General features: G+C 44.0%; 1 protein-coding gene across 1 annotated transcript; it reads right to left on the reverse strand.

The window, feature by feature from the left end:
• Positions 1–3,331: 3,331 nt before the first annotated feature.
• eif2b2 (eukaryotic translation initiation factor 2B, subunit 2 beta) lies at positions 3,332–6,387 on the reverse strand. The gene is made up of 8 exons (XM_035679328.1): positions 6,216–6,387; positions 5,529–5,649; positions 4,546–4,697; positions 4,273–4,436; positions 4,058–4,153; positions 3,788–3,925; positions 3,643–3,709; positions 3,332–3,532 (listed from the first exon to the last, which is right to left on the reverse strand). Exons 1-8 carry the CDS (start codon positions 6,385–6,387, stop codon positions 3,375–3,377), a joined length of 1,068 nt encoding a protein of 355 aa, XP_035535221.1. The 3' UTR covers positions 3,332–3,374.
• Positions 6,388–14,659: the final 8,272 nt, after the last annotated feature.

Here is a 14,659-nt window from a genome sequence, read left to right on the forward strand (position 1 = left end):
CCTCATGAATGCTTCTTGTCCTTCCAGGTGGACTTGAAAATGTAATTGCATCGAGTTGCATTGTTTCTTCCCGTACTAGGATTACTGTTAACTTCCGGCTCTACACGTGCCTCAGTCAGGCTTCCTTAAATCGTTTACAGTTTTTTTGAGTACAAAATGCGCAGAGCGCGCCAGGATTTGTAACCAGAAGCCAGCCGGTCGTGGGGTTCCCAGCATTATCTCCTGTTCTGGGGGGATCCCTGAGTTGTCTTCCTTGTAAATTCAGAATCGAAGGTGTAAGAGTGTTACTGGATTTCATATAAGCACTTTATGACGCGCCGCTGCAGTTGCATTTCAGAGTCTCATTGTTCCTCCTTCCCACTCCTCGGCGTACCTGTCACTCCTCAATCTATAATACTGTTTTCCATGTTGCTCTAACTGCAGAAACTAAAGGTGGACTGTGCCTTTGAGTGTTTTAGCCCAACATTGTGGAGATAGCTCTCCCCCAAATCATCTCAGATGTTGCTGAAGAGCGGTGACTTTTTGTAAGCCAGCCTTTTAAAACCACTTCTTCATGCAGAACGCCTTTATATAGATCTTCCTTTTGTTTTTTTTGTGTCGATCTGTCGTTCTCTTTCTATTAATTGAATCTTTCCCTCTTGGTTTGTATCTTCCTTGATCTTTGTAGTTTACATGTGCTCCTCTAGTAGTATTGTTTGATTGGGTATGGTTATGGCATGTACATATGTAGTATGTTATACGTATATAGTATTAGACCCGATATGTGATGTTTGTGTGTTTGTTTTATTTGTGTGGTTGTAAAGCACTTTTGTAAACTCGTGTTAAAAAAGATTTGATCTGTGGTTTCTGGTGGGGATGAGTTTCTTCTAGTGAAAGTGAAGCAACTGTTCAAATGAAAGGAGAAAGCGACAGAAGACACAGAGCGCGCCGTCCCTAGGGATGGACAATAGATGTTGTAGGTTCATTGGGCCAAAAAGTTATCTGAAAGGTTGTTAAAGCTGGTGTGTGTATAGAAGTTAAACATTTCTTCTGTGTGATGTATTGGTGTGAAAATGTGTTGGTATCTGATTGTTGGCTGATCTGGCTGTGTTGGAAACCCGACTGACAGATTATTTACATCGCTCACATTAAAAAGAGATCATCATTCTTCCGCCTCGTGCTTTTTCTACCAACGTGCTGGTTTTGCAGAGCATAAAGTGACATCACCCGGTCGGTGCTTTTCACCCCAACGCATGAAGCTCGCTGAATTAAGATTTCCTGGGTGTTTTTCTACAGGGTTTGCCTAAGAGATAAGGATGAATTAGCGTATAACTTTTACATTGTGTTTAACAATGTCTCAGGGGTGATAGAAAAGACCGTGGGAGTTTATCTTGTTTTCCGGCTCTGGTTGTTGCTGCAAAGAGCCAGAAAAAAAGACCCCACACAGGGTCCAGCTTGTGTCTAACTTGACGTTCTGCATGTTAACCAAATAGTGCCTTACATGTCAAAGGGGATGTGGGGGGTCTCTTGGCCCCCGCCCCCCCCCCCCCCCAGAAACAGTGTGATACATGGACTGTGTTGACCTTTTTTAAAGGTTAAAACATGTTCAGTGAGGGTTCAAAATCACTTTGGGTCAGAGGTTATCCTGTGTTTAGAGTTTGTGGCGGAGGGTAAACAGGTCTTTAAAATTGACAATGAGTGAAAATAGTAAATAAAAGCTGGGTAAAACTGGCTGTTTAGGGGGCTGGTACGGATCCAGGATTGTGATTACAGATGTTCTTGTTAGTCAGGTTGGGTCTGTTGAAAAGGGCAGAAAAACCACAGAGGACCCAGTCCTGCGTTAATACTTGACTTCATGTTCACAGCAGAATGAAAAAATCGCCACGCAGGTTGGTGTTGTTTTTGGTTTTTCCACAGGTTGTGAGTAGATTGTGTTTATTCAAGGTGAAATGTTGTCCCTTCTGAGGGTTGATGAGCACGAGGATTGCGTTATGAGATTTGGTTAGATTGTATTTCACACTGAGTAATGTTTGTTTTTGTTGACAGATTACAAAGTTCAAAACACTCTGGGATTGATTATAAAGTCTAAGTTTTTTTGTAGAATGGTTCTTTTCACAGACTGAGTTTCTGTTGAGTTGTGTTTGATTTCATAATCAAAACTCTGTTATTCCCTCAAGGTGTGTGTTTCCCCCCCGGTGTCAGTGGATGTAGTGTGGTGTAAGTTGACACATAAAGATGCTGTTTGTGTGTTAAATTGTTGTGACACTGAAGAAGGTTCTTTATAAGCTGTACATCACGGTGGTGTAAGAGTGTCAGCTCAAGCAGATCAAGCTGATTTATGATGACATTGTGCAAATCAGACAATAAAAAAGGCTTTTGCAGGTGAGAGTGTTCAATCCAGGATAACCTTCATCAACGCAGGCTGACCGGTTTGGTTTTACGCCCGCACGGCGATGGGACGTCAGCATGTAGTCCAAGCTCAAAAACGCCCTGTGAGCTCGTGGGAGTCTGTCGCCGGGTGCGGTGGGCTGCGCGCCTTGTTAATCAAGCTACCGGGAGGCTGAGGGCTTGGCGGATCGTTTAGCTTCAGGAAAGGCTCTGAGGCTGCCAAGCGGACATATGCCGGATCGGGTGTGCCGCACTAAGTTTCGGGGTATCGATTAGTGTGCGTGCTCCTGGGAGCCCGGTGACCAGCCAGGGTCGTCTGCAAGGAGGGGTGCCACCGGCCCAGGTCGGAAACGGAGCAGGTCAAAGCCCCCGCGTGCCGCTCAGTAGTGGAATCGCGGCCGCTGGGTGAATAGACGCTGTAGTGCAGGCCTGAGTAAGTACCGCGGGACCGCAGTCTTTTTACACTCACAATAAACTGCTCTCACGTACACAGCGAGCACTCGGACGACATTAAGCATCTTGTGACACCCTCTGCAGCTTCATCACATCACTCTTGCATCTTTCTGTATCCCCATCAAACACCTGTGCGACAAAAGCTGGCTGCTCTGCGTCGTCCTACACCGCCTTCCCGCGCTGGAGGACCACCTGGCAACTACATCCTGCCGTTCCACTTGATAGATTACGCAAACGGGTTGGCATTTCTGGGTTACAGCCCTTAAACTGGGTTTCGGAATGTGCGCTGTTTGACTGAATGTGTAGAGATTCCGTGTTAATGTCTGCGCATTAATAGATCATGTTGCTCCGTCCGAGCTGTGTGGTGGGGTCCTCAGGGTGTCGGGTCTCGGTCCAGTTATTTTCTCCCTGTACGTGCTTCCTCTCGCAATTGTATTAAAGTTTCAGGAACATTCCCAGAATAACTCCTTACATACAGCACGATACTTCGTCAAAAGAAACACAAATGACACTGTATCAATCATTTTATTTAATTTATTTGTTAATTAAACTGGTTAAAGTTCATGGTCTTCTGGGTGGTAAAGTTCGCTCATCAGTCGGTAGATGTATGACGGTGCGTGTCCTCCAATGTTAGAGATGAACAGCGTGATGAGCTCAGGTGGCACATAGTCAAACACTGGACAGTGCACGTTCACCTTTGAGAGAATCTCACCTGAAATACAAAAAAGTGAATAAGTCAGAGGAACACTTATTTTAAAAGGCTTCAAAGTTGCTGTTTAAAAGATGAAGATAAAGTAACAAGCGTTTTGTTAGGATTGTTACCTTCGGTGAAAGGAAGAACCTCATGTGGAGAGACAAACTTATGGAAGGTATCTTCTTCATTTGGGAACTACAGACACAAAATAGTTATTATCAATTGTTGTCTGCAGAAATGATAGAAATCTGGCTAATTAGTGAGTCTTCTTACCTGAGGTGAGAGCTTGAACATGGGAGCACAAACTATCAGAGGTGTGGAGTGGTGCTTGGCTGCGAGGGCCAGAGTGTGCGTCCCGTTGACGGCCCTCAGCCCTCCGTTCGCCAGAACTGTCTGTGTACCAATGATGACCTGAGGGGAGAGAGATCGCCACACAGGTTGACCCAAATGCTTTAACATTGTTTTACAAAGTCGTCTGTGATGTCAAAAAACTGTAAAAAGTTAATAAAACTACTTTGAACAACAACAAAAAAAAACAAACACCTTATTAACACGAGACATGACTGCAAATATGGCAGCGTCTGTGATCACGGTCGTTTCGATGCCAGCTTCTGAGAGACTCGTTGCCATCTTATGTCCCTGGTGGGAGGAGAACAAAGAGGATAGAAATTATAACAATCTTTATAGCAACACCAAATTTTCTTGTTTTTCCTGCAAGAACGTAATAATTTCTTGCATCTTTGACGTGTTCCAGCTACCTGGCAGAAGGGGGCGCACTCCGCCACTATGACATGGAACTTTCGCTTGCGTGCGGCGTCTTTGAGGAAGGACTCGACGGTGCGAGAACGGCCAATAGTCATGATGACCTCGTTAGAGTGAATGTGCTCCAGAGCCTGCATCGCAATGTTGTCAGTTGTTCCCTCTGAAAAAGGAGAACAAAAAACCCTCACAGAATAGAGACAGACGTTGACGAGTGTCTAACACCAGCTGCTGGATGAATAAATGACCTGACAGTTAAAAGGAGAAAGTACCCAGCTCGGTCAGCAGCTCATTGATGGCTTCGATGACGTTCGCTTTGAGGGCGGCGAAATGCTGTCTGAAGTTCTCCTCGCTGAGTCCCCCAGAGGTCAGCAGCTTGTGGAGAGACTCCTGCTGGTCTGTCTCCTCACTGCTACCTCGAGATCTGCAGAAAACAACCGAACAAACTCACAGAAAGTGGGAAAAGCTGAGACATTGTTTCTGAAACAAAAGTTTTTATTTATTTAAAAGGTGACAGCATTTGCTATTTGCTGTGATTTGGCACCCCCAGTTGTAATACCACTGTCATAAATATGGACAGCTGCATTTGTGTGTTTTCTTTTATTACATTACTCTTGATGCTATGATATACTTACTACTACTACTATTCACTCTATTAGGACTTAGTGCAGCGTCAAAATGGTTTTAAGGGCTGTTATCTTAAGGTAGATAAAGTAGTAGAGGTCTTGGTGATACAGGTACCATCAAGGAATTTTAGAACGAATTTTAAAAATCTTCACAAAAGAAATACTGAAGGTACCACATTTGCAATTCTGCTGTCAAGCTTACTGATCTTTGGTTTTGTGATAGTTTCTGAAAATAACAGGAACAAGAACCGAATTATTATTTACAGGTTTAAATTGAGCTGTTCTATAATGAGTACCAAATTGAATAGTTAATTCCAGGAAACTTCCTTGAAATTATTTGGGAATCAACTAAGTTGCTTTCACATTATCTGAAGAAACAATCAAGTTACTAATAGATTACATTGATTCATTGAAGAGTCATGGAGGCCAATAAAACCAAATCCAGACAGGATGTAACCAATAATAAAAGTAATAAAATAATAGGTACTGCTTTGATTATACGACTGGCTGTAAAGTACCAGATCAGCATTCATAATATTTATGGTCCATGTGAGTCTTTATACTCAGGGAACTTAATCTATAACCTTTAAAAGTCAGTGACTAGTTTCAGAAGCATTCATGCTCCTCACCTGGCATATTCCTCTCTGATGATCTTCAGCACCCGTCTGATCATGTTACCAACAGTGGTCTCCGATGGCTGGGCGGCAGTCATTCTTCTCCCCTCTTTCCGAATTATTTCCATCAGATCGCCTGAAACAGAGAACATTTTAGTGGAAATGGGAAATGCTAAAGCTAGTGAGAATCCACTGTTATATATATAATCACATCTCCAACCTGAAAAGCAAAGCCAAAGTGATGCACCACTGTTTCTCTTTTCTATTTATTATTCATTCTATTACTTGGAAAGTGTACCATTTGTAATGTAATAACACAGATGCAAGTTTAATACAGTTTAGTACAGTCTGACATTTTATGGTACCCTGTATTCACATTCAGTTTTACTCTCTCAACTTGTGTAAACTATATATATATATGGATTTATTTTACTATACATGACAGCATATTAACCATAAAACGACCCCTGAACCAAGTCTGCTTGCTCTTCATTAGAAACGTGTCTCTTTAAACACCATCTCCATGTGTAAAATTCACTAATAGTTACAACACAGTACCAAACTATTACCACACTGACAGCTGACTCCAGTCCACACTGTTCAGCTACAACGACAGCTGTCATACTGCTTATCTTCACAGCTGTAACGCCAGAGTTAAACTGTAAATGAACACAAAAACAAAGAGTATTCAGCCTGAAGCACCTGCGCTGCTCCACCGCGCCTGGGCTGTGATTCTGCGGAGCAGGGCGGTCGTCTCTCGGGCTGTCTCCGCCGAGCCCCGCAGCGGCCCCGTCCCGCTCCCTCCGCGCTTCAGGTCGGACAGAAACGCTTCAATCCTCTCCGTCAGGTCTGTCTCTTTGTCCGGGCCCGGCATAGTTGTTATAAAACGGTGCTGCTGTCAGGGTGAACACTAGGAAACTATGTTTCTAACATGAGAATGTTTTGACACGGAAGTGGCTCCGGAGTACATCCGGGTTACTGTGACTGCGCTTTCATCTGATTGGTTGGCCGCTCCACGAGCTGTTGCGTCAAGTTTGTGGTGCGTTAGCAACCAACTGCAGTCCGACAAGAAACTGTGAACGTGGTCGTTTTAAAGTGTTTTATAACCACATAGGAGGAGATTAAAATGTTTTTATATCAACGTGTTTATAGCGTGGGTGTGTGTGTTGTATTTGTTAGGTGTTTTTTACCGGAACAATCTAGTCTAACTAGAGATTGGTGTAATGTCAGATCCTGTGTCCCCTTCACTGTCCGTTTCCTTTCGTTGGTTGCCCGGAAATTGCCTGTGAGAAAAACTTTAACCCAAATTAAACTGATTACATTTCTTTTTATATATATATATATAATCTCAGATATGTTTTAATTATTTTTTTTGTTTTAATGTGTTGTTTTTTTTGTATTTTGTATGGAAAAGTCAGTGAGAGTGAGAGGATTTTTTTTATTAATTTACTTACATGGACAACATTAAAAACACTACATTTGATTCAATATATATCATATTAGAATGAATTACTGAAATGTTTAAAAATCACAAGGTAAACAGCCTACAGGTATAGTATAAACTTGTAGTACAGTATGTTTGTTTCCCACTATAGTACAAAGCACAGCCTCACTTTTTCCCCTATCCATTTGTTGTAACACTGTTCATGTTCCTCCACTTCACCAGATTTAAGTCTCAAGTTCCTCTGGGGTGTAAAAAGGAAATTAGCGGTTTTGATGCATACTGTAGTCCCACAATGTCAATGTCAATGTCATTGATGAATTTTCAGCCTTGAATATATGTGGTTTATCTGCTTGATTTCTAACCCAGGATGACATCTGAAGCACTCCAATCTCTGGAAGGAGATCACTGAAAGTCAGATTGTGGCTGTCCAGGGTCAGAGTAGAGGTTTGAGGTTTGGTTGAATACTTAGATGGTGGCTCCCTGGTTTGTTATGAGAAGGTGAGCTCATCACAAGATAGTAGTATTGATGAAATAGTCTCATACAGTGCTGTAACAGATAAGGTCAAGTGAGCAACTATCACTTTATGGTCTGTCAAATCCAATGATTTCCACTGGTGAATTAAGAAGGTAAGAGGACAGTCTGTCCTTCGTAGTCAAGGTCTGATTTTAATGGTCACTTATGATGGATTTTTTTTTCTGCCTGGGTGATAATTGTTATGTATGCTTATGAGCTTATCTTGACCCAGAATGTCCAAAACCTGCCTTAAATCGAATGAGAAATGACACATAACACTGGTAACGAACACATACAGAGTCTCTGTATTGTTCAAGAGTAATAACATTACTCACCTTTCACTGTCGAGCTTTGATGACTTATGAGAGCCATAATCAGCTCCTGTACTGGAAATGCTTTTAGTTGTTTGTTTGGGAGGGATGTACTCCATCTTTGATGACATTTAGCTCTTGTTGCTATGGAGTCTGAATGCACTTATTGGAAGTTGCTTTGGGTAAAAGCATCTTCAAATGAATGTAATGACTCTATCCGGTCTTCAAAGTGCACCAAGGATGTAAACAGCAGTGGTCATGTGACCATTGACAGTAAAGGTAAATCTGCTCAAATCTCATCAGGAGAAGTTGTTTACAAACATAACTCAATTGATAATATAAAATTATAAATTAAAATGTATTATTAAATGTATATAATAAAAGTAAATGTACAGTCTGATAAGTCGTATTGGCCACTATTATGACCAGCAGAGCAACTAATACTTAATTTGAATGTGGAGGTGAATATTTGTTACTTTTATAGCCTTATTATAATGCTGAGGTTATAGTGCTGTTTTTCGCGGAGGCAATTTCCAACTCAGGACTGTGCTATTACAGTATTCAAGTCAAAAACCATCTTTCAGAGCCCATACATTAGCACTGCAAGTGGGAAATACATGTTAGACTACACCATAACTAATGTAAATCCATCCAATATTTTATTGAATAAAAGCCCAACACAAATTTACAAAATTTATCAGTCAACATAAAAATCATTGATTGCGCACAATGCGCATGTTCATTGTTAAAAATGTATCCATGACAGATGCCTCAATTAATCCCTGTCAAAAACAATCTGAATATTTGCAACCACCCACATTCTCATGTAACCCAAGCCTCATAAGCATTTCTAAAGAAAAGAAGCACGCTGGATGGATCTGCAAGTACTGTAATTGGGAGGTGATACTGAAGTTACAAAAGATCATTAAATTTACCAGTGTGTAAAGAAAAAAGGTCGTATGATGGAAAGGATATTTCAGAAAAAGGTTTGGATACTTTACATTTTCTGTGAGGTCTTCCATCCACTGTACTCTGACAAGAGAAACTTGCACACAGTATCTGAATTGTACCACAGAAGTCAGGTGGTTAAATTACTCATAGCCATGTACATACAGTATAATGCTGCAACAAGGTTTTTGGTTTCTGGCTACTTTTGATTGGTGACAAACTAATATTCAGGTGTTCCAAAAACAAAACTAGAACGTGCAAGAGCTCATAGAAGTGACCTAATTTATAACTAAGAGAATATTTTACTCTGACAACTCACAACCCCCGCCCCGCCCCCCCCCCCCCCCCAGAAAACAAAAATGCCTGTAAAAGCAAATAAAGTGCAGTTAATACAAATATGAAAAACAAACTAAAACAGTACAACGGTATAAGTCACTGTTAGCTACACCCCTTGTATGAAATATCATCACCGGTACAATACCACAGAGTTACAACCAAAGTGGTAGCATTTTGCTTCTCAAAAACCCCCAGAGTAACAACCAACCCAGCTTTAGTCAAATGCTAAATCACATGATAACACAGGGCCACCAAGGGCATCTAGTTTGCTTCCATGCATGTGCAAAGATTGTGGCTACAGTCGAGAGACAGACAGGGCAAAGACTTCGGCTGCATGAGCGTCAGACTTATACTGTGCGTCAATCAAAGAGATCACTGGTATAACTGGTTAAAGAGGAACAAGTTTATATCTACCCAATATATCTCAGTAGCTTGCAAACTTCAAACCAGGCCAGGACTGATGCCTTGAAAGAAAAGTAGCATGGGGGAAATGGATCGTAATTTCTCGGAGCGTGACCCTCACCCCATGAGACCTTGTCTCACAGATAGCGATTTCATCCTGTACCGCAAGCGCTTTTGTAAATCCGTTGTTCAACAACACCCTTAGAATACCCAGCAAAAGTGGATCTGTTTTCCAGCGGCACAACCGACCCGCTTGGTCACCTTCTTCTTGCCCCCTTCCAGCTCGCAACACTAAGCAAATTGACAGCCCCATCACACCCCCACGTGCTGTTCGTGTGTGATGAAGCTTCGTCCCGAAACACATGACAGCACGAGGAAAGACAATGGTCCGGTGAACCTGTTGGCGCACCCGAACCCCAACAAACAACTCCAAATCGTGCGGCTCCTGGCCCCAACGGACCTGGCGGCCAGCTCTCCCCCAGCCGGTCAGAGCTCGGGGCCGTACCCGCTCGTCCCTGGTCAGCTTCTTTGCCTTTGCTGACCGCGCCGCCAGTCGAAGCGCCCTGTAGCCGCTCCCTGCGACAAGCCTCTGGAAGCTCTGCTGCCGTCTAAAGTAGCCTGCCCACGTGTAGTATGGTGGAAAAATTCTGGAGAGTGAAATTGCGAAATCCCGACAGCATAGGGTAGTCCAAGGTGCTTCCTTTCAAAACCCCCAACTTCCTTCCCCACACACACAAACAGCTGACACCCTTTTATCTTCAAGCACCTCATGTACACCCAACAGTTGCCCGCGGCAAACAGCCACAAGCGCCAAAACGTTTCAGGTCAAGTGTTGTTGTTGTTACGGGGGTAACTGTCGAAAACACATCACCCGCCCCCCCCCCGATTTCGCTCTCAGATTCTGTCACTAACCAATCGAGCTCGTGTCTGTGCCGAAGGCCTTCTCTGGAATCGCCCCACATTCCTTATACTGACATTCCACCCTCCGTCCGGTAACCCAACAAACACCTACACACCCTGAAATCATCTTATTTTCCTCCCGGTGGAAGCCTTATAGTCATGAACGACACTAACACTGCCAATCTCATTCAAAACTTTTTGCCTCAAGAAGCTTCTCACCCTGGTTGCCGAGCTGACCCATGCCGTTCTCTTCGAATCCCTGGCCAACTCCTTTGCAATAAACAATCTTGTCCCTTGACGTCTCCCATCACTTTTTAGTACTTTCCTTATCTGCCCATGCCGGAAATTGCTCTTCTGTACCTTCGCACTCATCCCATCGTACCCCAACCAACCCAGGAAACCACCTGTGCTCTTCTATGCCCCCCAAAGTTGCCCACGACACGCGCCCGCTTTCCTTCCGTGCACTACGGCTAATGCCGTGGCCAGTGACTCGGTTTCGCAAGGCACATTCGCGCTGCTGTTTTTTGCCTGCAACAACCTTCGTCATCACTGGCTCGAAGCGTACAAATGGCCACCCTGCCTACGACCGCTACCGTGCCTACACACCCGGCTCCTGCACCTCCATCCTCCTAACATAATTTCAACTTCTTTTAACCACTCAGAACCTGACTAATTGCGAACTGCATTCCCCCTTCCCCTGTCCGCCGGCTCCCTACTCCTGTCCGCTCACCGCTCAGCTCTCACGTCTCGTACAGACTAGCTTTCTCAATTTGACCTTGTCGCCAATGTGGGGGCTCTGGATCCTGCCATCACTGCCACTCCCAACACCTGTGAGCCCGCTCACTTCCTCTCCCGTGCTGTTATGTTGTATTATTCGGCCTATTCCTTTCAGGCGTTCTGCACCAACCCCTTCGCTGCCTCTCCCACCGGAAGATTTCCCCGCCTACGAGTCACAAGCGCCGCTTTGCGATGGTTCCGGTTCTCAGTCCCCTCTGACTCCTAATCTGTTTGCGCAGTGTCTGCCCCACTCACCCTTGTGGGATCGTCCACGCAGTCGTGCCCAAATGTCTCCTGAGCGTCTTTACCACATGACGCGTAACTTCATTTGTGCTTTCCCTGGCTGCCAATTTGGTTTGTGCACGTTTCAGCACAACTGCCCATCATTGCGTTTTCTTCCACTTTAAGGGCCCCAATGTCCGCATCCTTCCTCCTCTTCTACTTCTTTCCTGTCGCCCTCCACTTTGCGCTCGATTTCGCCAGCCTCAGTCGCCTCCGCATCGCAACCTCGCCAGCCGAGGGTTCCGCGGGACCTTATCTCTAGCGCTTGGTCAATCTGCCCCCGGAAAACCCAAAATCAGCGCTGAACAACCACCAAGAAACCCTCTGAATAGCCTGGACCCAAACCAAATGATCGCCAACCACCAAAACCACCTTAGAACTACCTTTTGAGACCAAAGATCAAATAACAGCTAAACCCGTTGTTCCGGTGTCCCCATCTCTGAGTCTGCGCGGCCGCCGGCAACCAGTTAAATCATAATGGTGTTTGCTCAAATACAAACTTACTCTTGTAAGCAGGTGACGACTACTGCCGGCTGTGTGAAAAGCACAGCTGATGCCCTATAATAAGAAAAGGTGTGTCCTTTAAACGAAACTCTTCCTGGTTCGCGGCTTTGGGAGTTTGTTGAAAAAAAAATGGACTCCAAATGCTAAACTGTAAATGTGAAATGGGAGGTGTACCATAAATTTAAATTGTAAAAAAAAATAAAAGAGTGACTAATCCTTTTACCAAAAGAACAGTTTCTCTGACATGATTCCTTAATGGGGCCAAACCTTTCCTTCCTGTGCCAACAGCGGTGGACGCACAGAAGGATGTCTTGTTTTTCTTGACATTTTTATTAGCATACCTGAGCCAAATGTCGCGTCTGAGTTACGCTCCAATAAAACTGTATTAAACGTTCTATTCTACCTACTACAAACTATTACCCCTGCACCCCTGTGTCCTTATGTGTACTGCTTAAAGTATCTATCTATAAAAATGGTCGTTGATTTCGAAACAAATGTGTGGACTAGTCTTAAACAAGAAAAGGCTCCAAACGTCGATCGCTAAATAAAAGCCATGTCTCAATTGAAACGCTATGCGCTTCACCTTGGCCATGTCTCAAACACCCCTTTTGGGCGTTAATGTATATATAAAATCCTTCCAAATCCTGCAAAAGTCCATGGTGCGGATAATTGTAAGTCACTGTTTAAAAACCAATGCGATCCTAGGTCTGCCAATTAATGAATCACCTAAAAAAAATATACAGTTGTCTTTTCCTTTATATTGTGACCTGTGCCCACCCCCTTGTCAGGGTAAATAAACGCATTCCCTTTAAATTAGACAAACACCAAACTAAGAAATTTCTATAAACTAAACTGTAGTAGCCCAAGGCATTACGTCCTCCACTTTTGGAATGGTCGATACTTGTGCCTTCTCTATCTATAATAAATGTGCTATAAGATGTGAGCTGATGTGCAACAGCCTTCCTGTTGTATTCTAATGATAATGTCCAAACACCGAGCTAAGCTGAAAAGAGAAAGTTCGAGAAATCCGAATGTATAAAGCGAGCGTGAAAGCAGCAGCCACTAATAAATGTAGTAGAAAGAGAGATGTCTGTGAAATAAAAAGCTAAACACCAGGTATGTCATTCTGAGAGTACGTCTGCCGCTCCCCGTACGCGTTACAAAGAAGGCGACTTTCCGCAAATATGAACTGTTGATGGTAAAAGTCCGCAGATGAGCATCGGGATCCCTTTGGCACGGTACAAGCTTAAACAACTGGCTATTGCCATGAAAAATACCACAGATCATGGACGCACACTAGCAACCTTACTAATAGCAAATTTAATTAAGATGTCATGGAGCCATATATAACTGACTCACGAGGAGCCTACAGACTTAAAGGTGAGTTCTGCGGTGCATGAGTTAGCGGAGGTATGGACTCCAACTCGGCTCCTTGCCGCACAGATGGCCTGCACCACTTGAGGAAATCCCCCTGCAGCATTCCCCTCCGCCACAACTCCCGCCCGCAGCAAGCCAGAACTACGTGTCCAGGTTGTTGCAGCGAAACCCTGTTGGGAACCCAACGGAGGAGTGCAGCTTCTAGCTCATCTACAAAGTTGGCTGTATCTCTTCTGCCCTGGTTTTTTCAGCACGTGTAGCTGAGCCCTACCCGCGCCCAAAACGCTGCCATTCTCGACCAGAAGGGCGCTGCGAAAATCCATGGCAGCGTGGACCCAAGTGCTCTGCACCCTTCACCACCTGCCTGTAGTGCTAAATGTCCACCCACCCCACACCCAAATTTGGCTAACACCATGTGGCCTGGGGTAAAACTAACTCTGACATCTCAATACGGGCCACTCGAAACGTCCCATCGCGTAATACACAGATGTTTCAAACAACCTTGCGGCCTTTAATCTTGCCTATTAAGTGTAGCTCGCCAATCTTTCAGCCAAACACGCAAAAATTCCAGTCCAGACATAAATTCGTGGACACTTCAATCCGCACAAGGTATTGGGCTTGTAGTCTACCGGACATTGTCGAGGAGACGGACCCCTCCGTTTCAAAATTCACACCATCCTGACTGCTCTGGTAAAAGGAGGAGGAACTTGACCAAAAGAGAAACTTTATCGCTCCGCTTGTAACGTCTCTTTACAAACAACTTGACTTCGCAATATAACTGACAGTAATTGCCAACCCAGAATTTAGGCTCGCTTGATTAGTATGAGTCTCTCACACCTTGCCATGGCTAAAGCAACCACCAGAGCAATGTTTCAGATTCTTCACTGTGTTTACTTGTCACACAATCTAACACCCTAAAACACTGAGCTGGGAGACCGCCTTGTGTATTATATGTCCTGTTGAGTAACACGAATTGGTTATAACCATCAAAGAATCTACGTATTAGAACGCTGAGATACTACATAAAACTATACTCTTATCGAGTGTGGCCTCCACCCTTGCTTCAAAACGTGTCCAAGTACGTTGAAACCCGCGCTGGTCAGGCAGCTGGCTTCAGTCCCTGAAAATTCAACACACACAAAAAAACAGTTTCGTCCGACTTTAATGCCGTGCTCAACCGCCACTTACAAACCTGAGATGTGGCCTAACATCCCGTTAATAATCTGCTACTCAGGTCCTAGTTATCGATATGCCAAACCAACAAAACCGTTCAACATTCTGTTCAATCTGTCTGGAATGGCGCCGCTCAAATTATTCAGCTATCGTTGAATCTTCCCTTCCCTCTTCACAT

The sequence above is a fragment of the Morone saxatilis genome, unplaced genomic scaffold (genome assembly GCF_004916995.1).
Source record: "Morone saxatilis isolate NCDOM2014 unplaced genomic scaffold, NCSU_SB_2.0 Contig7, whole genome shotgun sequence".
In the NCBI taxonomy this organism is placed as follows: Eukaryota; Metazoa; Chordata; class Actinopteri; family Moronidae; genus Morone; species Morone saxatilis.